General features: G+C 39.3%; 1 protein-coding gene across 5 annotated transcripts in view; it reads left to right on the top strand.

The window, feature by feature from the left end:
- Nucleotides 1-27,164, top strand: part of Crim1 (cysteine rich transmembrane BMP regulator 1) — a 180,689-nt gene that overhangs the window by 96,768 nt on the left and 56,757 nt on the right. For all 5 annotated transcript variants that reach the window (XM_047522876.1, XM_047522878.1, XM_047522877.1 and 2 more), the window contains 3 exons: nt 5,057-5,178; nt 15,113-15,295; nt 17,558-17,755. In XM_047522876.1, coding sequence (XP_047378832.1) covers nt 5,057-5,178; nt 15,113-15,295; nt 17,558-17,755 — 503 coding nt within the window. The remainder of the gene's footprint in view (nt 1-5,056; nt 5,179-15,112; nt 15,296-17,557; nt 17,756-27,164) is intronic.

Raw genomic sequence — 27,164 nt, 5'->3', positions numbered from 1 at the left:
CTCGAATGGAATCCAGTTTGTGCTAGTGGGAACGCGGAGAACAGGAAGCCCTATTTAAGGTCAGCCCAGTTGATTGAGCACTGTGCCTCATTCTACCCATCTGTAAAGGGGAAAAAATACCTACCCCCAGAGGTAAGCATGGAATATAGAATAATCTTAAGAAAGAATTTTTTAAACTATACTGGACTCAAATAATTTATAGATACATTTCCTAAGCAAAAATGGATCATAATGGGATTCCCTCTTTTCTGATAGTGAATATAGGTATATCTGCCAGATAATCCAGGTGAGTTGTATTGTGTTGAACTATACAAAATTATTATTTGACTGTCAACCTGTAAAAAGGGAAGTTTGTTTTTTTTTAATGTGTTCTATGTAGATATACATGGCAGTAGAGTATATTTTGACATGTATACATACATGGAGTATAACTTCTTATTCTTGTGGTTGGACATGGTGTGGAGTTGCACTGGTCCTGTATTCATGTATGAACATAGGAAAGTTATGTCCAGTTCATTCTTCTGTCTGTCTTATGCCCAACCCCCTCCCTTCCCTTCATTCCCCTTTGTCTAATCCAATGAACTCTTATTCTCCCCCACCTCCCTTATTGTGCGTTAGCATCTACATATCAGAGAGAATGTTTGATCTTTGGTTTGGGGGGATTGGCTTATTTTAGTTAGTATGATAGTATCCAGTTCCATCCATTTACCAGCAAATGCCATAATTTCGTTCTTCTTTATTGCTGACTAATATTCCATTGTGTATATATATCACATTTTCTTTATTCATTCATCTTTGAAGGGCATCTACGTTGTTTCCATAGCTTAGCTATTGTGAATTGAGCTGCTGTAAACATTGATGTGGGTGTGTCACTGTAGTATCCTGATTTTAAATCCTTCGGGTACATACGAAAGAGTGGGATAACTGGATCGAGTGGTGGTTCTATTCCAAGTCTTCTGAGGAGTGTCCACACTGCTTTCCAGAGTGGCTACACCAATTTGCAGTCCCGCCAGCAATGTATGAGTGTACCATTTTCCCCACATCCTCGCCAACATTTATTGTTTCTTGTATTCTTAATAATTGCCCTTTTGACTAGAGTGAGATGAAATCTCAGTGTAGTTTTAATTTGGATTTCTCTAATTGCTAGAAAATGTTGAACATTTTTCATCTATTTGTTGACCATTCATTTTTCTTCTTTGAAGTGCCTGTTCAGTTCCTTTGCCCAGTTATAGTTTGGGTTTTTTGGGTTTTTTTATTTTTATTTATTTATTTATTTTTTGGTGTTAAGTTTTTTGAGTGCTTGATATATCCTCAGATAGAATAGTCTATCTGAGGTACCGGTGGCAAAGATTTTCTCCCATTCTGTAGGCTCTCTTTTCACATTCTTGATTGTTTCCTTTGCTGTGAAGAAACTTTTCTGTTTGATTCCATCACATTTGTCGATTCTTGATTTTACTTCTTATGGTTTAAAAGTCTTGTTGAGGAATTTGGTTCCTAAACCCGACTTGATGGACATTTGAACCTACATTTTCTTCTTGTAGGCAGAGTCTCTAGTTTAATTCTAGGTTCTTGATCCACTTTGAATTGAATTTTGTACAGGGTGTGAGGGGTTCAATTTCTTTCTGCTACATGTGGATTTCCAGTTTTCCCAGCACCATTTGTTGAAGAGTCTATTTTTTCTCCAATGTATATTTACAGCACCTTTGTCTAGTATGAGATAACTGTAATTATGTGGGTTTGTCTCTGTGTCTTCTGTTCTATTCTGTTGGTCTTCATGTCTGCTTTGGTGCCAATACCATGCAGTTTTTGTTACTATAGCTCTGTAGTATGGTTTAAAGTCTGATATTGTGATGCCTCCTACTTCACTTTTCTTGCTAAGGATTGCTTTGGCTATTCTGGGCCTCTTATTTTTCCAAATGAATTTCATGATTGCTTTTTCTATTTCTATGAAGAATATCATTGGAATTTTAATATGAATTGCATTAAACCTGTATAGCACTTTCCATAGTATGGCCATTTTGACAATATTAATTCTGCCTATCCAGGAGCATGCAAGATCTTCCCATCTTCTAAGTTCTTCAGTTTCTTTCTTTAGTCTAGTTTTCATTATAGAGGTCTTCTGAACTCTTTTGTTAGATTGGTTCCCATTTTTTTTTTTTTTTTTGAGGCTATTATGAATGGGATAGTTTTCCTAATTTCTCTTCCAACTGATTTGTCATTGGTGGATAGGAATGCAGTTGATTTATGGGTGTTGATTTTATATCCTGCTACTTTGCTGAATTCATTTATGAGTTCTAGAAGTTTTCTGATGCAGTTTTTGGATTTTCTAAATACAGAATCATGTTGTAGGCAAATAGGGTTAGTTTGAGTTCTTTTCCTATTTGTATCCCTTTAATTTGTTTCTTTTGTCTAATTGCTGTCTAGAGTTTCAAGAACTATGTTGAATAGAAGTGGTGAAAGAGGGCATCCTTGTTCCAGTTTTTAGAGGAAATGCTTTCAGTTTATCTCCATTTAGAACAATGTTGGCCTTGGGTTTAGCATATAGCTTTTACAATGTTGAGGTATCCCTAGTTTTTCTAGTGTTTTGAACATGAATAGATGCTGTATTTTATCAAATGCTTTTTCTGCATCTATTGAGATAATCATGTGATACTTGTCAAAGTTTATCAATGTGATGAATTACATTTATTTAAATTTCCACATGATGAAACAGAAAGGGCAGTTTCTTAAGATTCAGCCTAATCTGAACTGCCAAACAGATATCTGGCTTGAGCTTCGATTTTCACCTTTTGCGGCTCCTTCATAAGTTCCTCCTTCATTAAGGTATTCATTTCAGATTCAGAGGAAGCTGTCAGAAGTCAAAAGATGCAACCCACTGAGGGGACTTACAAAGGAAAAGTAGACCAGAACAGAAGCTAGGAGTACACCAGCTGGCAAAACTCCTTCGCTCTTCACTATTTACAGTCTTGATTTAGAAGTGAAAATTTTGCTTAGAAGGTTTTCCTTCTCTAAGCGGGTTAAGAGTCAGTTGTGAATAGTTTTGGATCTTTTGCAAGGTGCTGGTATGGGTCACTAGAAAATGACAGAGGTATTTAAATGTGGGGAAATAAGTCAGACATTGGGCAAACTTAGACCTGGATTTCAGTGTAATGTGGTTTCCTACAGCCCACAGAGAACTGAGCCTGACAGAGACATTCAGGGAAGATTGCTGAAGTATTAAAAACAGCATATGAAGAAGTATTTTATAGTCGATGATTTGATGATTCCCTGGAACACATCAGCAGGCAACACTGTGAATCTGAGATGTGCTAAGAAAAGATTAGTCAGCTATTCTTGTAGGTACTTTCTTTGAGACCACATCTAGGTACTAGGATCAGGGTGTAGCCTTTCAATATTCTAACCCTATTCCTCTGTAAATCCTAAAGAATTTTAAGTTATAGAGAGTGGCAAGTATAATAAATGTTAATAACATATTATTACTGTTGTATCACAGTGATAAGATTATGTGCTTACAACTGTAGTGGCTAGGTACATAAGCTTGAAAGAGTTTGGGATAACCTTACCAGGCACTGAAGACCTAGCTCACATTTATTTAGCCCAAGAACGTGATTGTCCTACAGGAATACAATGAATTTGAAAACTTCCATCTCTGCTCACATTAAACAGGCAGACACTTACTTTAAACCATAGGCAGAAATACCATTCTAGCAAAACCATAACTAACACTTTGTTCTCCCAGGAATCCACCTTAACCATCACCTCACATGGAAGAACCCTGAAAGGGTGGTCATGGGGGGATCCTTCACAAGTTTGCAGTGGCTTTGGTCTTTGATGCAAATTTTGACATCTTTCCTTTTGTGTTCAGCAGTTTAAATGTCATTAAATCTCTGGGCCTGATTATTAAGGTACTTGAGAACAATAGGAGAATGAATCAAATCACTGAAATAAGAAGGAAAAATAGCAGAATTAATGAATGTGCTAATAATTCTTCCCTGCTGGGAGTGTTACCTCCCCTGATCTTGCCCCCCCCCCCCCCAGCATACATGAATACCAGCACTTTTCTGCCAGGATGCCTTCCTTTCACTCCTGTCAGCCCAGGAACTCCCTCCTTCATTCTTCCCACCTTCTGACACATACTTTTGTCCCCAGGGGGTGCCAGCTCTGCAGTCTAGCTGCTGCTTCCTTGTATAACATTTGCATGATTTGCATGCTTTCACCCAGCTGCCTTGGGCATCTCATTTCCTGCCTCCTATTTCATTGTAGCAGATAAGACATTTGGTCTCCTCTTATATTCCCCATCCATACTCACCAGGTTTTCGTGTTTAGGCAGGTTTCACAACAGAGTTGAAGCTCAGGTTGAGAGCCAGCACAGTCAGCTTGCATGCATTCAACACCTTGTTCATGCATGGAGAGACAAATGCACATATGGTAACCTAGAAGATCCAAAAAATTAAGACTTTCCACCACGAGGGTAGCTGTCACAGAGACCGTCGACTGACGTTTACACTTTCTGTTTATAAAAAGCCCATCATTCTGCAGTCTCTGTTCTGCACACTTATAAATTAAATGTTGCTCGAGATGTGGGTGCTTCTAGAGACCATCAAACTGAAAAGACTGAAAAGCAGATAAGTTTGTTGAAAGTAAAATCAGAAATGTCTGTAGAAAACACCTACATATTAAAATAGCCCCTTCCAGCATTACTGACAGGTAGATGAATCCGCATGCATGTAAGGATGGCCCTGAGTTGTCTGAAAATATATGTTACACTCAATACCAGTCTGGTTAAGTAAGCTATGAGGTAATGCCTTGTAGAAATACATCTGCCAGCATGGTTAAAGTCTAAAATCAGGGTGTAGGTAAAGGAGATGAGTCGTCGTCATTTGGAAAGGAGATCACGTTAGAACCTTTGCCCCCTCCTCATTTCCCAGTGACACCAGATAACTGAGGCTCTGTTGTATAGACCAGGTACTTTGCCACTGACACTTTGTTTGTGGTCTCCCGACTTCTATGTTGTTGTTTATTCATGGGGTTTTCCTTCCCTTTTCTTTGGTTTCAGATGCGAGTGTCTCTCTGGCTTATGTGGTTTCCCCGTGTGTGAGGTGGGATCCACTCCCCGCATAGTCTCTCGTGGAGATGGGACACCCGGAAAGTGCTGTGATGTCTTTGAATGTGTTAATGGTACGTGGGGTTTCTCTTGTTTTCAGAGAGCGTATATTTGTTCAACAGGAGGAGGAGGAGGAGGAGGGGGTGGGTTAATGGACCATAGCTGCTTCTGTCTTTTACAAAGCAGGGAATTTACTCAGGGAGTTGCTGAAAGTCACTCAGAAAGGAGGTTTACTTAAGATCTCGCAGTGCAATAAAGAAGGTTAGGATGGGAACCACGGTTCTATCAGAAGGAGAATTTTAGAAATGCAATAGCAGATTGCAGGTAGCTGTCATACCCGGCTGGGTTTTGGAACTGTCACAAGTTTTAGAATTTCTCTGGAAAAGGATCATGGAGCCTGTGCGCATATCCCTCCTGTCACTCAGTAACCTGCCCTATTGCTGACAGGAGGCACCTTCCACGTGAGAGCAACCACACTTTGAAATAGGAAAGACGTGGTTCTTCGAGTTTAGTGTTTTCCTACTTAGAACATCTTTGATCGATGTATGGTTATTGGTATTGGCCTGCTTTTGGATTGACCCTCCTGACTCAGAAAAAAAGATTCTTCAGTCACAAGATTCCTTCAAACAGAATCCACCTCTCCCTTTCACCCTTCATAAAAGAGCTCGGTGTTTGGTGACTAGTTGTTTATTGAATTGAGATGCTAGATAGGAGAACCTAGAACATGCTTCTCCACCAGAAATTTCAGGGATAAAAAACGGAAAACTGAAACATGTTGGATGTCAGTAAGTGCATTGTTTAATTGATACTTGTGCACCCAGGAAAGTGGAGGTGAATTTGGGCACATACAAAAACGTCATACACATACACTTACAAAAACATCCACACTTACTAACTACTCCTGCAAGAATGCAGCCTTCCATGGTCTCCGTCCCTCTTCCCGGGTCCCTCTCACACATAAGAAAAGGTCATGCCGAAGTTGAATCTTATTGGTTTGCACCCTGGAACTTTTCTTAGTTCCGTGACCACATGTGCTGTTTTGGTTTTCTTTGGAGAAATACTTGGAGTACAGTTTTGTGGTTAAGGTAGAATACGGGCTCAAACTGGATGACCTCATTTTGAAAATAGGTTTCTCCGCTAGCTGTGTAAACTGAGAAAGTTCTTCATCTCTCTGGGCCTCAATTCCCCATCTGTAAAATGACATGAATAACAGTAAATTAAATGAGGTATAATGTATGAAGCACTTAATTGTGCCTCAAGTGCAAATATGTCTTTATGATTCTTTGTGCACACCTGTTCATCTCCAGAGACACTTCTGGGCATTGGAGATAGGGGATGGAGACAGTAAGGGAATGTACAGACCTTATAGATATAAGCATACAGAGAGGGATGCAGAAAGGGTCCCTTGTGCATAAATCCCTTCTCAGGGCTCTCCAACCCAGGGTATTATGCAGCCAATGGTTTTGTCTGTTAGACACCAGCCAGTGGACAAGTAGACCTGTTCTCTCTGGCCCTGCTGTGCAGTGTAATTTAGTGTAGGTGATACTCTGTGACCACTTAACTTGTACCATAATTATGATATCATTTTGACAGAAATCATCACTCCTTACTCTGGGCTCTCAACATCTCAGATATGCTTCCTTCCAGTACTCATTTTTCACTCTAGAATGTGAACTGCAAGGGGTCAGGAGTTGGTCACATTCACCCTTACTTCTGCAGACCTTAGTGTATCATACACCTCCCAGAGGCACCCTGATTTCCTGAAATGAGCAACAGAATGATCTGATTCCTACCATCGTAGCTCCCTCAAGAGATCGTTCACCGCTAGCCCATGGTGGTGAGAGTGCTCCATTGTTTACCACCCTACTCTTTCATCTTAAGTCATTTGTCTTCTGGAAATATCACCAATAGTAATAAAATTTGTGCTTTTCCTCCGTGTGAGGAAGAATGCCTTTCTTCTCTTCTTGCTTCTTGCTTCTTCTGGAAACCAAAATGTCATGCCTTTCTTATCAAGACATTAGCTTTACGTCTCTCTCCAATCAGCTGTGTCTAGGATAGCTTATATCTGCACTTCTGTCCCAATGACCTTGGAATCAATCTCCAGGACCTGCCCTCCTTTATAACCACTTTTTATTAAACCCTGACTTTAGGAATAGGATTGGCCATTTGCTGTGAGAAAATGGTGAGACAGCAAACAGGATTTCTGGTGGTTGCTTCTTTCTTACCACCATAGATCTGTTGAGTGATCTTTACATCTTGCCCTGCTATTTAGTGTCTCTAACTATATCATTGCTGTGTAGAAGAGATTAAAAACTATAATGCTATAAAGATTGATAATCCTACAGAATAGTTTTAAAGAGACCATCTCAAATTCTGTATTTTACTTACTTTGACATGTATAGTCATAACACACACCTGCTTTATGAGAGTGTGTGTGTTTATTTATCATGCAGGGTCCTGGAAGAATCTTGGCACTTGTCATATAAGGTTACCATTAGGAGATATTACATGTCAAAGATTCATTATTATCACTTTGAAAAGCAGAGATCTGTTGTATATATCTAAAGACTTGCTTTTCCACCAGAATTTGAGGCAACTGTGCAATGAAAATGAATTCCATAACCTAGTGATAAAATAAGAAGTATGGCCACAAGGTTGGAAGCGAGAGTTGAGAAGTGAAAATTAAACAGAGTGCCCACAGGTATGCAGGCTATAAGAGTCTGTGTAGTTGCCAGAGTTAAACATCAGATTTGGCCCCCAGCCTCCTGCCATCAAAGTGAAAAAGGAGAAAGGGTCAGATACAAAGTCCTTACTTTCAGAGGCAAAAAGCCTGCTGGACAGGGCAATTCTCTCTCTAATGGTGATCTCTCACATGGAAATTAAAAAGGAAGCTCTGAGTGATGAAGTAGATTGTGTGTTCAGTCGCTTCCACACCACAAATGCAGAAAGGGGTATCCTGTGGTGGTTCTTCCCAATAAAAAGCAAAATACTACCGTGCAGCTAAGTAAACGCAGTTTCAGGAAGTGAGAGTGGCACAGCTATACTGTAGGTACCTCAGTCTCTGTCTCAGTTTGAGAAACCCACACCAGTTCAGGAGAGAATAGGTTGAATGCTAATATCACCAGCCCCACTTGCTGAAACAGAGATTGGGTGTTAGCACTTAGTCCCTAAGATAACTTCAGATGATCTACATCCTGTGTTATTTTTTAAGATGAGTATTAAAATGCACGCATAAGATTTAAAAATCCTCCCACAGAACTCTAGAACATCTGAGTGTTCAGACCACTACTATGGGTGAATCATTGGCAAGAACGTGCTCTGTACATTTTACTTCTCTTTACAGTTTGGTTTGCTTGTATTTCAGTGGAGGGATGGGAGAGTTGAAAACCAGATGGTGAAAGTTTGTGATGGGATTCTCTGACAGGGACTGAGAGTAGCACTTGCGAGGTATTGTCACCCTAGAACCCTGTTGCTGAAAACCAGAGGGTCAGGTGGTGCAGTGGAGTTCCTTTTAGGTGAACTTAGAAGTCGTCATAATCGTCACCTAGACGTATGTTCCCCCAAAGCCATGGCATTCTTACCCTTCCCTCAAGCATCAGTTCTGCCCACAAATGAATGTCCATCAGCAGTCAGCTGAGGGTCCACTTCTAGATAGGCATTAACCCCATTGTCCTGTGTGGACTCTCATTCCTGTAGGTGTTCGGGGTTTAAATTCCAGGCACAAAATATGGTAATGATCATGTAGTTGCTTGGACACAATCACTAGCAGTGAGTGTGCACAGGTAGCTAGATAAAATAGAATATCTTGGTTTTGAGTCGGTAACGGAGTCTTCCAGCATGACTTGGTTATGAACTGTTCCCCATGGGAGTAAACGAATTGTCTGTGTATTATGTTATTGGCTTTAAAACTGAAATGCAATGACCAGAATTATTTTTAGCCTTAGAATAGTCAGTGCTGACTGCAGTGAGCAGAACCAGGTGTATCCTGGGGCTAGTTATCATTCACAACTGTAAGAATCCGTAGATGGTACAAAAGGGGAAAAAGTATCCTTGTTTTCCCAGGGGTACCCAGAGCAATGGATGGGTGGACAGGGGCTGGAGGGTCCCTTGGATACAATAGAACTAACCATTGCTGTTGCAGGCGATGTGAAACAAGTTCAGAGGAAGAGGGAGAGCCCAACACAGGAGAGATTATTTTTTAGCCTATTTTTGTGCCATTGGAAATATTGGTCTGTCTCTGTAGCACTTTGATTCTTACACAAGTATGAAGTGCAGATTTTAAAGAGCACTATAACTAGGGGTCTCTCTTAAGGTCATGCTCTCCACCCAATAGTTAGCTTTTAAACATATATAAAAGGTTCATAAGATATTGGAAATGGTCTTATTTTGGCACTGACCGAATTTTCTCCCAGACATTCACGTGTAAAATTGATCATTTACAAGAGAGCTATACCCCAAATCGGCTTTCTCCTCAGGTAAATTTTGACCCAGAAAAGCCAGACGGGTAGGCTGTTAATAAGAAAACTCATACAAAAGACACCTGTTAAGAATCCCCATCTATAGAAATCATGCCAGTAAAGTTTGTAGGCACAGGACATCTACTGATACAGAAATGGAGAATCTGGTGCTTTGAAAGAAATCATTACATTCAGTAAGTATTTATTGAGCACCCCTGGTGCCTTTTTAAGTTAATGCTTAAGAGATCATTCTTTTCCATATTGTTCACTTTCCTTTATCCTAAAATAGTGTTTGCTTGGTATACCCTGGCCCGTACATACACGCCTAATACAAAAGGCTTTTTCCCCCCTCAGGTACTTGGAGCCCTTGTACTCTGTCTTTGTGATTACATCAGTTTGCTGTTGACTTATGGAGAAATTGTCAGACAGTTCCCATCTGTCATAGGGTTGTCTCTGTTGGCTTCGGGCTCTGTCCATTTACTTCCCATTCTGCTCACCACCCCCACCCCCGCACCCCCAAGAAATGAGACCAGTGACCAAGTATGAACTATTTTCTACTGAGAGGTTGAAGAGAAATAAGTACAGAAGTGTATCTACTGGGGATTCTTCTCCATTTTCACATGGAACCTGAAGTTCTTTATTTTAGTCTTTTCCTTTGTTAAAATGATATACCTATCACCATCTGCCAGTCAGTGTAATTTGGCAGGCCTTAGAGTTTACTAACAGTCTATATTATAAGGCTCTTTTTTCAGGAGTTCTGAAATGTATTAAAGAGGAAAGGGAAGATTCCAGAACTTAGAAACATAAAATTTAATTGGCAGACACAAAACACATCCAGAAATCACTAAAAAGACACTTTTATGCATCTTTGCATTGAGAAGCACAAATGACATAGTAAATTACTTCTTAGTACTTTTCTATTCCACACCGGCTTGAATCATTCTTTCATGAAGGTAGTGGAAATCTCCATACCGTTTTGAGACTCACCTCTATCCTCATCAGGTAAGGAAGCAATTAGCTGTTGCTCCTCAAAGACTGTGGCTAGCCCTTTTTATCTTGTACTTTTTTGAAGAGTCTTGATAACATTTCTCTCAACATCAAACAGAAAACCTTATTGTGTTACCCTTTTTGTTTTTTTCATTCTAAAGCACTGATTGTATTTTCCAGGCTGGGGTTTTGGGGTCTCTGATCTTTCTAGACTCCACTCCTTTGCCCCTGTGTTTTAACTAGTGAAACTTGACTGCCCCATCCTTTCCCATGTAAGCCTCTGCACATCCCACCGTAAAAACAAGTTAGCCTGCAGCAACTTTATGCACAACCAGAATCTTTTCACTTCTTCAAATCTGAGTAAAGATTTATGGCTTACCCAGATGGTAGATGTGATTGATAAACCCAGATAGGTAATTATTATTGATTGGTTTATTAAAAAGTTTTTTTCAGCTTACGTGAATGTTCAAAATTTTGTTAGAGTACAGTATTTTGCCTCACTCCAGCAGCATGCACGTTTGATTTATAAAAGCACTCTGTTTTCTATGCTTTTTGGAATTCGTGGTCTTAACTGCATAGGTCCTTCCAGTCCCAGCTCAGATAAGGATGTTGACATACTAAAGAATTCTGAGCTATAATGATATGATCCTTTTTAATGTAACATTAATTTTCTGGAAAAAGAAGTATCACATCCAGACACTACTAAGAGGTCCATGCATACCCATTCCCACACGTGTGCACAGACACAGCTCATCGCACACTCCTTAGGCAAGTCACCTGATCTCTGTAAATTTCATTTTTCTCCTTGCCAAAGTGAATATTAATACTTGTCTTCCCATCAAGGTCATTTTAAAATCAAATGAGAAAATAATTGTTCTTAAGTGCAATGCAAATACATACTCCAATTAAAATGCAATGGAAGTTTCTGGAAGTATTTTGTACGTGCAGGGTGACACATTAAGAAATAATTTTGGGACAGAGGGCCCATGAGAGATGTGATTATTATCATGCAGCTTTCCCCATCTGATTGAACAGGGTGCATCTGTTCAGGAAAAATTTCTTCAACTTCTAGTACTCTTTTAAAATAGCTTTGTTGAGACATATAACCATGGAATTTACCAATATGGTTGTACAGGTTAGTGGGTTCCAGAATATTCACAGAGTTATGTACTTATCACCACAGTAAGTTTTAGAACATTTTTATTAGCCCTCCCAAAATATTCTTGAACCCATTTCACTCCCCATTTCCCCCAGAACCACCCCACAAGCCCTAGCCAAATGTTAATCTACCTTCTGTCTCTATAGATGTCCCTATTACATGTATTTCATTTAAATAAAATCATATAACTCAGTCTTTTGTGACTGGCCTCTTTCACTTAACATATTGTTTTCAAGGTTGATTCCTTGTAACATATATCAGGACTGTGTTACTTTTTTGTGACCAAATATTTATTTTAGTTGTATGGATATACCACTTTTTGTTTTTTCATATGTCAATTAATGGACATTCAGGTGGTTTCCCTTTTTTTGGCTTTTGTGAATAATTCTTCCTGAACATGTGTGGAAAAGTTTTTATGTGGGAATATGATTTCAGTTCTCATGGGTATACACCTAGGAGTGGAACTGTTTGGTCGTATAGGATCTCTATTTGATATTTTGAGACACTGCCAAACTGTTCACCAAAGCAGCAGTGCTTTTACATCCCCACTAGCAATATATGGGAATTCCATTTCCTCCACATCCTCACCAATCCTTAATACCTTTTTTCCTTCTTGTTTCAATGATGTCTGCTCTGATTAAATCTAGCGGGGCTTAACCACTGAATCACATTCCCAGTCCTTTTTATTTATTTGTTGTTTTAAATTTTGAGACAGGTTCTTGCTAAGTTGCTGAGGCTGGCTTTCATCTTGGGATTCTCCTACCTCCAGAGCCTCTGGGATTACAGGCATTGCCCATCTTCCTTTGAGTGTAGTCATACTAATAGGTGTGGAGCTGTGACTTTAATTTACATTCCCCTGTTGGGCTGTGAGGTCCAGCAGCCTTTCATGTGTTTATTGGCCAGTTCTATATCTTATTTGGAGAAATATCTGATCAAATTTTTGTCCATTTTGCAATTGAGTTTTTTTTTTTTTAATTGTTACATTATAAGAGATCAAGATACAAGCTCTTTATCAGATACATGATACTTGATCCAAATTTGTGGGTTGTCTTTCTTTTTGGTGGTATCCTTTGAAGCACAGAAGTAGATTAAATCCATTTTATCTGTATTTTCTTTTGTTGCTTATATTTGGTGTCATATCTAAGAAACCTTTGCTTAATCCAAGGTCATGAAGATTTTCTCCTAGGTTTCTTCTAAGATTTCTGTACTTGTAGCTATTACATTTAGATCATAGCTTATATAATTCATTTTGAGTCACATTTGTTTATGTGAGGATAGGTTCATCTTCATTATTTTGTCTGTGAATATCCAGTTGCCCCAGCACTATTTGTTAAAGAAGCTGTTCTTTCCCCAGGGAATTATCTTGGGACTCTCATCAAAAACCAATAAATAAAATGGTTTATTTCTGAACTCTCAATTCCACTGAGCTATATTATCTATACTTATGCTAGAACTTGATGACTATAGCATTGTATGGTGTTATGAAATCAGGAAGTGTGAGTCCTCTAACTTTGTTCTCCTTTTTAAGATCATTTTGACATTTTTTAGTTCCTTGCATTTCCATATGAGTTTTGAGATTAGCTTGTCAGTTTTTACAAAAGAAATTGATAGGGATTTCAGTTTCTAGGAGATCAGTTGGGGAATATATTCATCTTAACAATATTGTCTTCTAATTCATGTCTGTTTATGTAGGAATAAATAATTTCTTCAAACAATATTTTGTTGGTTTTGAAGCACAAGTTATGCACTTATTTTGTAAATTTCATCCTATTCTTTTCAATGCTTTTAAGACTGGGGTTTATTAAAAGTTCATATTCTGATTACTCATTGCTACTGTATAGATAAAGAGTTTTTTTTTGAGTTGTACTTATACCCTGAAATGTTTTTGACCTTTTTTGAATACTGATAGTTTTTAGTGATTCTTTATAATTTTTTATATACAAGATTATATTGTCTGCAACCAGAGAAAGTTTTACTTCTTCCTTTCTGATCTGGATTCCTTCTACTTATTTTTCCTTCCCTAATTTCCCTGATTACAACTTTCGTTACAATGTTGAATTGAAGTGCTGAGAGCAATTGTCATTGTCTTGCTTCTGATCTTAGGGAGAAAGCATTTATCTTTCAACATTAAGTATGATGTTAGCTGTGGGGTTTTGTAGATGCCATTTATCAAGTTGGGGAATTTTTCTTCTCTTCCTAATTGTTAAGCATTTTGTCATGAAAGAGTATTGGATTCTGTCAAATGTTTGTTCTTCATCTATTGACATGATATGGGTTTTGTCCTTTCTTCCATTGACATTTTATATTTAAATTAGTTGATTTTTGAATATTAAACCAACCTTGCCTTCTTGGAATAAATACTATTTAGTCATGGCCTATAATCCTTTTTATATGTTGCTAGATGTGGTCTGCTAATAATTTCTTTGAAAATTTTTGTGTCTGTACTCATAAAAGGTGCTGATCTGTAGTTTTGTTTTTTTGTGTTGTCTTTGTCTGGTTAGAGTTATTTTAAAACTACCAAAATTGGAGACAAGGAATGGTTTAGAGAGTATTTCGGAGCAGAGAAAATTTTAGATGTGATTATTATCATGCAGAGCGTTCTACATATGGGACTTGTGTTCTTAGCAGAACACAAAGCAATGGAACAAGCACAAGCTTTCAATTTAAGGCTACTGTTTCCTTCTATCATTTGTGAAATGTGTAGTTTTAAGCAAGTTACCTAGTATTTCTTCTCTTCTAAACTCAGGATAATGAATCTACCTCCGACCTTTGTAATTGAATTTAAGTAAGGTAATACATGTTAAAGGACAGGCACTGTTAAAATGATAAATTATTAAACCAAATAGAAAAAAGATTTTAGAAGAGAACAAAGAAAGGAAGAGAAGAACATTACCACCTTCAAATTAAAAAGAAAACCCTCAGTAAATTACTTGAGGAAGAACCAAACCTAATGTTGAGGCAGGATCATGCACTCAACGTAGAGAAGGTTTTAACAAATGTAATCTCTTTAAAACATACCAGATATGTAGGTTTCATGGTCACAGAGTCACCCTTTTATTGGGGGTGGGAGGAAGTCAGTGTAGATTTTGCTAAAGAGAATTTCAGTTCCTTTGTGTATACAGGACAGCCACGTGTTTCGTCTGTTTTACTTTGCTTTATTGCTTCTGTCGTAAAGGTAGATTGAGTTTAGTAAATTTCCACCAAATTGTAACTTTCTGCTCTCTGACAGAATTTTCTAGAGGCTGTTTGGAAAGCCTCAAAGGACACCACTGAAAGATTTCACATAATGCTTGTTTGGTCATCTCAGTGGTAGAGCACTTGCCTCTCCCTAGTGAAGCCTTGGGTTTGATCCTCAGTACTATAAAAGTTATTTCAAGTGTTCCTTATTTGTTTTCATTCCTTCAGAAACAAAGCCAGCATGTGTCTTCAACAACGTGGAGTACTATGATGGGGACATGTTTCGAATGGACAACTGTCGATTCTGTCGATGCCAAGGGGGTGTTTCCATCTGCTTCACTGCCCAGTGTGGGGAGCTGAACTGTGAGAGATACTATGTGCCTGAAGGAGAATGCTGCCCCGTGTGTGAAGGTGAGAAGAAGTGCCTGCTGAAGGTCGATAGGAGAATACATGGTCCGGAGCTCTAAGGTCACAATCGACTGAATTCAGTCTCATCCAAAAGGAGAGGGATGTTGAAGTTCCTTATTAATGACGTCACCATCTGTCTTTTAGAATGTTGATAATACCAGGCAGAGTGCAAAAGTACTTCCCTGAGAGATGCTTCACCTTGGGTGTGAAGAGTGGTCTGTAGGCACAGGTCAACTTGAGACTTCTGGAAGTTGCTTTCTGTGCCTTTCCTACAGTTCTAGCAGTGCCTCAGCAAGTCCTGGGACAAACCTTTGTCTTCACCCTGACATTGGAATTCACCCCCTGTGCTCCTTAGAATGCTGAGCTAGAACAGGACAGTCCTTATCACTGAGAATCCCCGGCAGTCAACTCTGAGAGCGTCCAAGCCTGACTGCATATCTGGCCAGTTGTCAGGAGTGTTCCTAGGCATCAGGTTTGACTCTTTGGCGACCTGTTTTACCTTTAGTTCCCTCTTCTCCACGACGTACTATTCCCATGTTCCAGCAGCAGGCTCTGCCTTTTCATTCTATAGTTATATAGAACATTTCTGAATGGTACCTTCAAAGACCATCTACTCCCACCCACCCATTTTAAGCACTAGGAAACCGAAGTTCAGAAAAGCAGTCTCTGTCCTGAGTTCACGGAGAAGCCAGGCCTGAATGGGCCTCCCATATTCTTCTGACCAGACAATGCTATTTCTCCAGAAAGGCAGGTCATGTGGGCTTTGTCCTGACTAGGTCACAGATCTTCAATCCACAGTCACATGTGTTGGTCTTTGCCTAATATCTGCATACCAAGTGGGAGGGCCCAGTGCCAATTTAGGTTCTTTGCCTTTTTTCTGTTATACTAAAAGCCTTTCCTTTTAATGTCGAGCGCGTTTGCTGCATCATACTGAAGACCTGAAATGTTTAAAGTATGATACCTTCCTGACATGGAGTCCTTCCCCTTGTAAGAAGTCATTTTCACCAACACAGGAAAAGAGTAGTTTACTTTTTAAATATTATTGTAGGGAATTTTTTTTTAAAAAATCACATCAAACTTTTAACCTTCCCAATTGATCTGTTCTTTAGCCGTCCCTAGTTTTTAATAGCATCTGAAACTATGCAGTAGTTGATGGTGTAAAAACATAGATCTGAACTTCCAAGTAATAATCATAGCGAGTTGTCTGGGCATGGATCTGGTTATGTCTCACTTCCTGGAATTCAGATCCAGGCTTAAAGTAGAAATGAGGTATGCACTGTAATATTTTTTATAAAGGAATTTAGAAAGTCTTATCTAGCTCAGGTCTATTGGCCACTTCCAGCTGGCAGACTGCCTTTCTAAAGTTGTGACTACATTATTTTAAATTTTGCCCTTCTAACTTTCTCATAATGCCCTCTGAACTCCTTAGCATAAAGACCAAACTCTAAACCGTCTGGACTGTCCTCCCTGCACAGCAGTACTTGTTTGTTGAAGCTAGTTTTTATGTATTTCTGAGAATTAAAAGATGGAGTAATTATCTATAATTGCTCTCATTATACTTGGATTTGTATGCGGTATTTATATTCTTATCAATTGCTTCAGAGATTTTTTTTTTTTAATAGTAGCCTTGGCTATTTCCGTCCCCCAACCTTAGCTGCTGTTTAACTTCCCAGATTATGAGGAGAAAAATTACCTGAAGTTCAGTGTTTCTCTGAGCACCAGACCTAAGGCATGTCTGAACCAGCCCATCATGCCCAAGGCTGAGCAGGGACCTGGGAACCGCTCCTTCCTGTTGCTACATAGGTCTGCAGGCACCGTGGGAATCGAGTCAGTCAGTCCCAGAAGTAACAGCATCATGATAATTCCAATGGAGCAGAATCCTTTCCACTTTAGAGGTGGTAAAATCGAGGTGCAATAGAATCAGAGCCTAGAATAGATCCATGTTTTCTAATTACCAACTCACAGCTCTATTCAGAAAACTTCCCAACTCTACAGAGTGACAGCTTTTGCACATCGGCTGTTAGGCCACATCTCCTCCTCCCCAACTGCAGTGTCAGGATGAGAAGATGTACATTTGGTGTGACAGCTGCTTTTGCATGTAACCCTGGGGATCCCTCATGTAACCCCAGCTTCTGTTAATCACAGTTGGAGCAGAAACCGGTGATGAATAAAATCTGGGGGAAAAAAAAAAAAGGTCTCTAGGTACAGGTACAGATAAGATTTAGATTGTGCCCAGTCTTACTCTGAACTCCTGTTTCAATTTAGATCCAGTGTATCCTTTTAATAATCCCGCCGGCTGCTATGCCAATGGCCAGATCCGTGCCCATGGAGACCGGTGGCGGGAAGACGACTGCACATTCTGCCAGTGCATCAATGGAGAGCCCCACTGCGTGGCCACCGCCTGCGGGCAGAGCTGCATGCACCCTGTGAAAGTGCCTGGGGAGTGCTGCCCCGTGTGCGAAGGTAAGCCTTGTAGTTCTCATGAGTGTCTGGCAAATGTCTCCTGTTGGAGAAACTTCTGCCAGTATGTTCTTGTTTTTTTTATTTCCGCAGTCATAATGTCTGCTGTTACTAGTTACAGATCAATTTATTATATGGCCCTGATTCATCATTGGAGGAAAATGTTGCAAATTTAAAATGAGAGTAGTGTGTTTATCATTGCACGTATACTGACATGAATACATTATAGCATGAGGGTATATAGGTTTTAATTCAGTTTGTTGTAAACCTAATTAACATCCACTGTCAACACAGGGAAATAAAATTGGAAATCAAGATTGATGATTCATGCATAACAGGTTCAACTTGTGCTGCTTCCCTAAACCCAAGAGTCCTGACAGCTAGAAGAAAAGGACCAAATCATCACAGGCAGTTTGCATTCACTGACTCTGAGCATCCTTCCTCCTTCTAAAACCATGACGACTGTGGCTTTGCCTTCCACTAATGCTTTTACTTATGTCTTGGCTACCTGCATTCATCTCTTCTGTTCAGTGGAGAGAAACTGAGGTATCCTGGACTAATTTTTCCATCCCAGTTACTCTTCCAGCCCATTTCCTCCACCTTGAAGATTCTTTCCATATTACTCATGTCAGTCTTAATCTTCTGTCCATGTCTGTTAGAACAGACAACAGATCAGATATTTATAGTGCTAGATCCAGTTGAGGTTATCTGTCATTGAGAAACATATTTTCATAGTAAAATAAACTAATGTGTGTCCAAAATTTAATCCAGGTTAAGGACGGATCCTTGTAGAACTTTCTAAAATAGATATGAAGAAACAAACGTTTTTTTCCAGAAAGTCAACTAATTAGACTGTCTTTTCAATATCAAAAAGTCTTTTTTTGCTTTCACCTAAATTTTAGTAAATTCAGGCTTTTAAAATTTGCTGACTAGCTTCATTAACCCTTTGAGGGGTTAGATTTATTATCGACTTTAAAAAAAATCATATAAAAATTCAAGCTGGAGGACTCTAGTCCTATCGACATCACCAGTGCCCTCACCATTACTGTATTCAGAACGCAGCTACCACGCACCAAGGCTTTATAGCTTCCAGAGGATGCCTTTCTAGAAATTGACCCTCCTTTCTCACATACACTCCTCCCAACCCACAAGTGTTTCAGTGCTGGAAAAAAGGGCGTGTGTAGAAATATGTGTAATGGTTGTGTAGTTGGCTTTGCACGAAGAGTGCTTTGTGATGCAGATAAAGGTGGGCATGTATGTCCCTAAGGTTAAGGGAGAGTCTGTTGTCAACCCGAAATATTTAAGTACCAATGTGGGTGAAACCAAAGGAAAAATTAAAAAGCAAAGCTACATAATCCATTCAACACCAGCTGTTTAATCTCATGTGGCTTACTTCATAAGTTCAAAGTAAGATTTTAAAAACTTATTGAAAATAAAGGGTTATTTTGCCCTTTCCTACAAAAGGAAAGGAAGGCAGATCCTTTTGTACTCTTTTTCTTCCATTTGCATATCTGTGTGAGTGGAGAAGAGAAGCTATTCATGAATAGAAATACATGTGCTACATAGAAAATTGACTTGTTGTTATCCCAAGTAGATGTTTGTCTGGGGAGTGAGTTCAGTCTTGTTAGTGTTTATGCCTTGCAGCATCTGCATAGACTTGCAATCTAATTCTTCTCCGTGTGAGAAAAGAGTTATAGTTTGGGTGAGCCACTAATTTCAAGAAATTAATGAAGCACCTCCTGTAGTCCAAAAAAAGCAAATATCAAATAAGAGACAACTTTAACTTCAAAGAACATATTTAGGCTAAGTTTTACATTAGACCAGAAGGTAAAGAACGTCCATCTGGAGGACGGTGGGATAAGGTGCTTGACATTTGTCCCCAGTTTGGCTTTGTCATCACAACACTGCTGAAGGAAGTCCTCTTATCCCATTTTCCCTAAGATTTAATTTTCCCTAAGCAGCCAGTGTGTGGCATACCTGGGATGAGGTGAAATCCTGTCAGCTGCAGCTGTTTTTATGTGACTTCCCTGCCCAGAGGTCATCCCAGCTTACTCCCGCCGCCTATTTCTAGTTCTCCTATTAGTCTCTGGCCTTTGGCTCTGTGTGAGGGAGGGAGTATCCTGGAGTGGCAGGGGAGGAAATCCTTTGCAGTTTGAAAGCCACTCCAGGTGATTTGGGTGTGATCACCTGCCTGCCCTCTCCCCACTCCTTGGCAGACCTCAGCGAAAGGATGCCCGAGAGCCTCTCAGGCTGCGCTTCTCCAGCCTCACTTCCTGGCAGCCCTCTTCACCTCCGCAGAACCCAGCGTCTTTGTCATTCCAACTCTAAGAGTCTGAGGGTCCCCTTTCTTCTCGCTTCTGTGCTCTGGCACTTACCTCTTTTCATCAAACCTTTCAGAAGATTCCATTTTCTAGTTCTCAGAGAACTGATTTATCTTCGGTGTATTTTTTGTTTGTTTGTTTGTACTGTAGTGGGACAGTGAGTTTCAGGTAAGATTGTATTTTCTCTCCATTAACTCTCATTTTAAGATGTTATAGGGACAGAAAGAATCTTTGGTATGGAATTAAAAAAAACAGTGCACCCCTTAAGAGGATATGAAAGTTTATTACTCATGATAACAAACTTAGAAAATAATACAAAGTGGATAGGTCTTATTGTATAGAGTCCAAGGAAGTTTATGAAACCATTTGAAAATATCTTTTCTCAGCGTTCAGGAGCATTGAATAGCATACTTCACTTATAATTTCAAATGAAATTAAATTTAAATTCTAAATTTCAGAATAGCAAAAGGATTGTAATAAAATGAGAAAACAGGTGTTAATGTATAATAAATAAGCAGTCAGCCACAATCATTTTCAGAAAACCAGAAGCACTGCTTTTGACACAGTTTAGACACCCAGTAAATTCCTCTGCACACAGTTGCCTAACAAGCCCTTCCCCTCTTAGCTGCATTGCAGAGTACACAGTCATGGTCTGAAGTTCGAGAACCCCACACAAGGATTGTGGCTTTAGATTCCTTCTAAATAAGTTACTTCATCACCACATATGGCATGTTAACCCCTTCAGGGAGGAAGAAGCTTATTGTGGGTTTGGTTTTTTATTGGAGATACATACCTTCCAAGTGACAGCATAATGTGCCTGGTTACTCCCAGAGGACTGGGGCCCTTAGAGACAGGGTTGTTACTTGACAGCTAACTTGATTCACAAGTACCTAAGTGCTTTTTAAGTTGGCACTTAAGTACTCTTATGATGAAGTCTTAGCAAGTTACTGTCAACACCCAGTTCAGGTACACAGATAAGCCATTCCAGTCTATCAGTCTGTAATTGATGGTGTTCCCATATTTTGCTTTGCTGACTTTTCTCTATATCTTCTCTTATTTATCAGTTTCATTCTTTTTATTTTTAGACTCTTACAAAGAGTTGGGGTAGAAAAGGATGGAAAAGCATGTAAAGTTTGTGATTTAAGTAAATACATGGAAGATATAACCTTTTTAAAAACTAAAATCCAGAATCAGGAGGGAAAAGCAAAATCGGTCTTTATTTGCCTCCAGCATCATTTAATCATTTTATTTGTAACCCTTAATGACAGCAGCTGACTTTCCCTTACACACTTCCTGTGTGCCAGGCCTGAGTATTTGAAGAGCATCAGCTCATCTGATCCCTGCAAGTTCCCTCCAGAGTAGCTACTGTCATCCCAACTTACCACAGCAGAACACCCACTTCAGAGGTCATGGGACCTGCTGTAGGTCACAGAGCTCAGATCTGGCAGCAGTGTGTCCTGGAGCCCAGACTCTGGACCCTGCATGTGCACTTCCTCTGAACAAACAGGGCACTGCACTCCAAATAGAGTCCTTGGTTCCCAGTGATCAAGGAGTTTGCCATAATCTTTTGAATTCTTAGGATGGCATCTATGTGTGAGCAGATGCTCAAAAAGTTTTTCATGAATAAAAGAATGAGGGAAGGAGAGAAAGAGTGGAGTAGGAAGTCCTAGCTGGCCCCTTCCTGCAGATCTCCTCCTTGACTGAGATGGACCCTGATATAGGGCTACCCCTTAATCAGTTGAAGAAAATAAAGTTAGGCTGCTTGTATTTGAAAGCACATTTTGAGAACAGAAAGCAGAGGATTGTGCACGTTTGACACGCAGTGTGCCCACATATCTCCAGGCAACTTGGACTGATCGGCTTCACATCAACTGCTGATGCACACTCAGCTCTTAGCTCCATACCAGTGGCAGCCACCAGGGCCTCCCATGACTGGCATATAATCTGCAGTTTGTTCTTTCCCAGTTCAGCCTCTGAAGTCCAGAATCAGGGTTTTAGTGGTGTTTCCCTGGTCTCTCCAAGGCTGATACTCCCTGTCATGTTTAATATTGAATGTTTTTAAGACTTGCCTTGTGCATACATAGCTGCCGCTGCATTGTTACTTCAGTTACACTGGCAAGAATTTTGGTTTTTTTTTTTTTTTGATATGGTTAGGTATTTAAAATAATCCGCTATCTCCCTGCCCCAACCCCTGTGCTATCACATGTAAATGTTGCCCAAGGTGATTCTTAATGTCAGAGGGACACCAGGGACAGGATACCATTTCCATTAAAAATCTTGTCGCTTTAGAAGGTAAAATAAACTGTTGGGGAGGGAAATGTGGCTGTGAGAGTATGTGACATACTCATGATTGCTCAGTAAGAAAAAATAAGGAGACGTGGACAGGTGTGGAGCCAGTGTAGTTTGACACCTGATGCAGGAGATAAGCATTTCATCATGACTTTCCAGTCTTAATGTCAGACCTGAATTGCTGTCTCATCTTGGGCTGTCTGGACCCCACCCAGGTGGCCACTGTGACCTGAGTGTTCTTCAGTCTGAGTTGTGTGCAGAACCTCCTGTAGGGAGGAGTTAATGATTTTGATGATTTTAGGAATTTGGGAACCAACCAGAGTGTCACTTTTCAAGAACTAAGAACAACATAGGTAATATTTTAAAAGGTAGAATTAAAAATGATACTCGAGTTGCCAGTAAATAAATTCCATGCTTGTAGTTGGGTGAATGGGTAGTTTCCTTTATACTGCTTTTGTTTCTCTGAAATCAAAGTAAAATCAATTTTCTGTCCCAGGAAGTCAAAGTTCTTTATAGATTCTCAAAGCTGAGTGATGGGCATGTGAAGGTTTTCATCATATTATTCTGTTTCACTATTTTTAAAACTCATTCATGGTAACATAAAGCAGTGTTATTTGAAGAATTATCATCAGATACAGAACTGAGTTTCAGGCAGGCCTAATAATTCTGTTCACCTGGACTTAATCAACTTGGAGTGGAGGAATAAGAGGTTCACTATGCATGGATTCTTTCTAATTTTCTGGATTTAGGATGGAATGTGATTGAGCCAGAAAAAATCAACTATCCCCCACAACCACCACCTGGCTTCTGGGATTCCTTACTTAGAGGAGAATCCTGATCCTATGTGGGACAGTATTAAAGATCAGGTGGTAGGCATGTCTTGACCTGTGTGGATTTAGTAAGCCACTTCAACTTCATCTCACCCAAGAAATTTCCTGCAGCACTCTAAAAAAAAGACTGGAGGTCCGTGAGCTGTCAAGTACATGGTCTTCTTCGTCATAGATCCTAACTGTGTAAGAGCACTGTATTCTCTTGTGAATGTTGATGATATAGTTTGAACCAAGCTGTGCTTTAAGGGAGATTTCCTCTGGGTTGCCAGAAAAGTCTGTACCAGGCACATATCTGGGTGGAATTCCTTGAAACAAGGAAAAAATTTTTCCAGCCCTGCCCATAATGCTTCCTCACTGAACAGTATCTCAGACGATTAAGCTACTGCTTCTGTGGCAAGGAGTCAAGCATAGTTTGGCTGACCCCAGAGAGGCGGTGAAGTCAAAGATGCCACAGGTCACATGTTATTAACATTCTGGTACATAACAAGGTTCAAAACTCAGTTTATGGGTGGTAGTGTTTTAGGGCCATATTACTGTGCTATTATTAGTAAGCCAAGAATAATAAAATATTCGTAATATCCTAAAGATTGTCAGGCATGCTGTTTCATCCTTTAACTCTAAATGTCCTGGAAACCAGTTCCATAAATGGAAATTAAAATATAACAGAGTCTGTTTTCTGCTTGTCCAAATAAGGTCATATGTTGGGTACCAAATGCATGGCAGATGACCATGTGTTAACCTAGGTCTTTCAACTAAATATCAGAAATTTTTCAATGATGAATTCTGTAGTATTCATACTTTTTCTCTTACCATTTAAAAAATATAAATTTAGATATGTAAAATAACATTTGAATGTACATGAAATGGATGAAAAAGACTTTCCCCTCTGATCTTAAATTATTACTTTTAAGATTTGAGGGTTTTCATAGCTTTACAGAAGGATGTGTTTTCCACGAGCATCTTCCATTGGTTGTTAGATCCACTACTTACATTAACACCTAAACAGATGTGAAAATAAATGTTGCAGAAGCAGGTTAGTGGGGAAGAGGTGCTTGTTCTTGATTAGAGCCGGAAGTTTTGCTGCTGGTTCCCCAAGTCTGTGTCAGTAATGCCTGTACTTAGTGTTTGATTTTTTTTTTTTTTTTTTTTTGAGGAGGGACTGGCACACCGACCAAAGTTTTACAAATAAATAATGAAGGTTAATTGACCTTACAGATGATCAGTGCTTGATGCCTTAACCGTTCAGATTGTTCAGAGCTGATTCTGAGCACGTGGTGGAAAGACCCCTGCCTCTGAGATAGCAGAGTTCAGCAGTTTGTGAAGCATTACCATGATGCAATAGTGTGCAGGTTCCCCTTATTTCTCCTTCTGTCCCCTTCCCATACCTAAAAGGGTTGGGACTCTCGTGATTTCCCTACTAAGATGATAATTGCATCTAATAGATCAGACTTGGGCCTGCTAATTTTCATCTAATCAACAGAGGCAGGAAAACATGGTCTGGAATGCTAACTATGTGAATGAAAAATATTTAGTCATTCTTGAAATGATAGGAATGTTTTTCCAACAAGCTTAAATAAACACAATCTCTTTGAGACTGTGTTAAACTTTTTTGGATAAGAGACAAGTCTTAGGCAACCAAACAGAAGTTAATGAAGTTTATTAAGAGACAGGCCCTTCAGAAAAGGCTTGCAAGCTTTAAAAAGAAAGATCCCATCTTCCTTAGGGTATAGCCATTGATAAGTAGAAGAATTAGCTTTTGTCAGCCAAATAGGATTTAACCTTTTAACTGGTAATCACAGTTTCCAACTTTAAAGGGAAATTCTGCTTTACCTAATTGTGGTTATACTTGACCATCTTATTTTAAAATCCTCATCTCATCTCCTTCCTCTGTTTGCCTCAGTTCTTAGGAATGGATTGCTCTCAGTACTTTTCCTATGAAGCATGTTCGTTCTCAGCAATACTGCAATTTCTGACTATATAATGTTATTTTTAAACATACCAAGATTTACGTGTTCAAGTGAAGTGTCCTTTCAAAATGGTTATATGGGAAAACTATATCTTTGTTCCAGGAAAGCAGTCACTCAGAATATTTTTGGTGCTTCTCTTTTGAAACTGACATTGGAGCTCACAGCAATCCTTTTGGAATATCCTCAGCTTTGTAAACCTCTGACTTTGAAGGTTTATTAGATTCTGGGAAATAACCAAAGTCATTCATGTCTAAGTCTGGTGGAAAGGGTGGGTGATCTACCAGGGTGAGATTTGTGAGAGTAAACAAGCTGTGACAGTAAAATGTCATCTATGACATAGTCATTTGCTTTGAAAGCAAATCTGAAGACAAGTTTCAGATAGAATTTTAATATGACCAGCATTTGGGGACACAAGCATATAGCCTCCAAAAGTGAATACTTTTATCAGTAACACTTATTTGTAAGCATAACTCCTGGTGTGTTTATTTAAAAAAAAAAAATACCAGTTCACTTACTATGTAGTATTTTTGTGACTTACAGAGACTAAAGGTATACATCATGGTGTTCATTGTACATTTTTGTGAAATTGTCAGTGTTCAGTTCAAACACATTTTCAAGTAATTTAGATAAAAATAATTTGCCTATTGAAATTGCTCTTTTAAAATAGGTGTTAATGACTCAATATAATTTATTTTTAATATTTTCTCTAATTCTGCTTCTGATTATACCATTTTAAACAGTTTTGCGGCATAATCTTAAATGTATCTTTTAAAAGCAAAATGACTTCACATTGCTTAGGACATGAGCATTAGCATTAGAGATTGTGCACAGTCCCAGTGTGTCATTGTTAAAGACCCTGTTAGAACTCTTCTCTCTGCTGTATCTGGTCATTGAAAATAAAATGTTATACAAGTGTATAAAAGGTCTGCTGTTATATTAATCTTAAAAAAAGGAACAACTGAAGGTAAAGCAATGTCTCCTTAAAGGATGTCCTTTGCTGCTGTAGGTGTCCCCATCATCTGTGGCTGCTGAGGTGGCAGCAAAAATGTCATTCCCTTGCATCTGCCTCTTAGCCTGAGACGCTCAGATGCTCATTCTATCCGTCCCAGGGTGCAGATGGGGAAGTCTGTTACAGGGGATCCAGCAATGCCAAATCCCTGTCCACAAACCATCAGTTTGACCTAAATGTGATAGGGGATGTGCAGTCCTAAATAGCACATTTTTGAAATTTGTCAGATGTAATGGACATAGTGCCTTTGGATGTACACTTTTTGAATTTGAGTTATTAGCAGGTCAACTCAGTTTTTATTTACCTTAGGATACCTGCTTACATATCAAGTGGATTTTACTTTTGCATCTGAAAAATTAAATGTATCAGGTATGTTTAAAACAGCCCAGTTCAGGTATCCAGGCCACTGAAAAGCTAGCTGTCAATCAGAAACCAAAAAAAACTCCAGCTTCTGTTTTGCACCAGAGTAAAACGTGATGAAAAGGCCCCAAGAAAATTCTGAAGTGTTTGAGATTTGGTCACTGTGGACCCAGAGAGTCATGTAGCATGTGGGTTTGTTTTTCACATTGGCTGTTGGAGCAGACTTTGAGCTGAGTTTGTGTGCCACCCACAGCCCAGGACCAGACCTTGCAGCGTGCATTCTGTATGCCAGTCTCATTTCCCACTGCTGGTCATTTTTTTCTACTTACAAGTACCTGAGAACTTTAAGAAAGCATTCTTTCCAGGTAAAACTGGACTGCCTTTTCTCTATTGTGGAATCAGGTGGGCCTTTGTGTATATGCTTGTTTGTATATTTGCTTCTCCTGTGCCCCTGCTCCTGGTTCTGGTGTGATGGAGCCACCCTCAGTGTGGCTGTCAGTGGGAAGGCAAAGACCATGTTCTTTTTCACCTTAATTGGACAGCTCTTGCCTTGCATATTGGCTCACTTTTAAAACAGTTCAGGGAGCCCCGATTTGTTAGCAAAGCTAAAATATGTTCAGAGATAATAAGCTGTCA

Source organism: Sciurus carolinensis, chromosome 13 (genome assembly GCF_902686445.1).
Source record: "Sciurus carolinensis chromosome 13, mSciCar1.2, whole genome shotgun sequence".
NCBI lineage: Eukaryota > Metazoa > Chordata > Mammalia > Rodentia > Sciuridae > Sciurus > Sciurus carolinensis.
The sequence above is the reverse complement of the archived record's forward strand: the minus strand, read 5'-3'. Positions and strand labels throughout refer to the sequence as shown.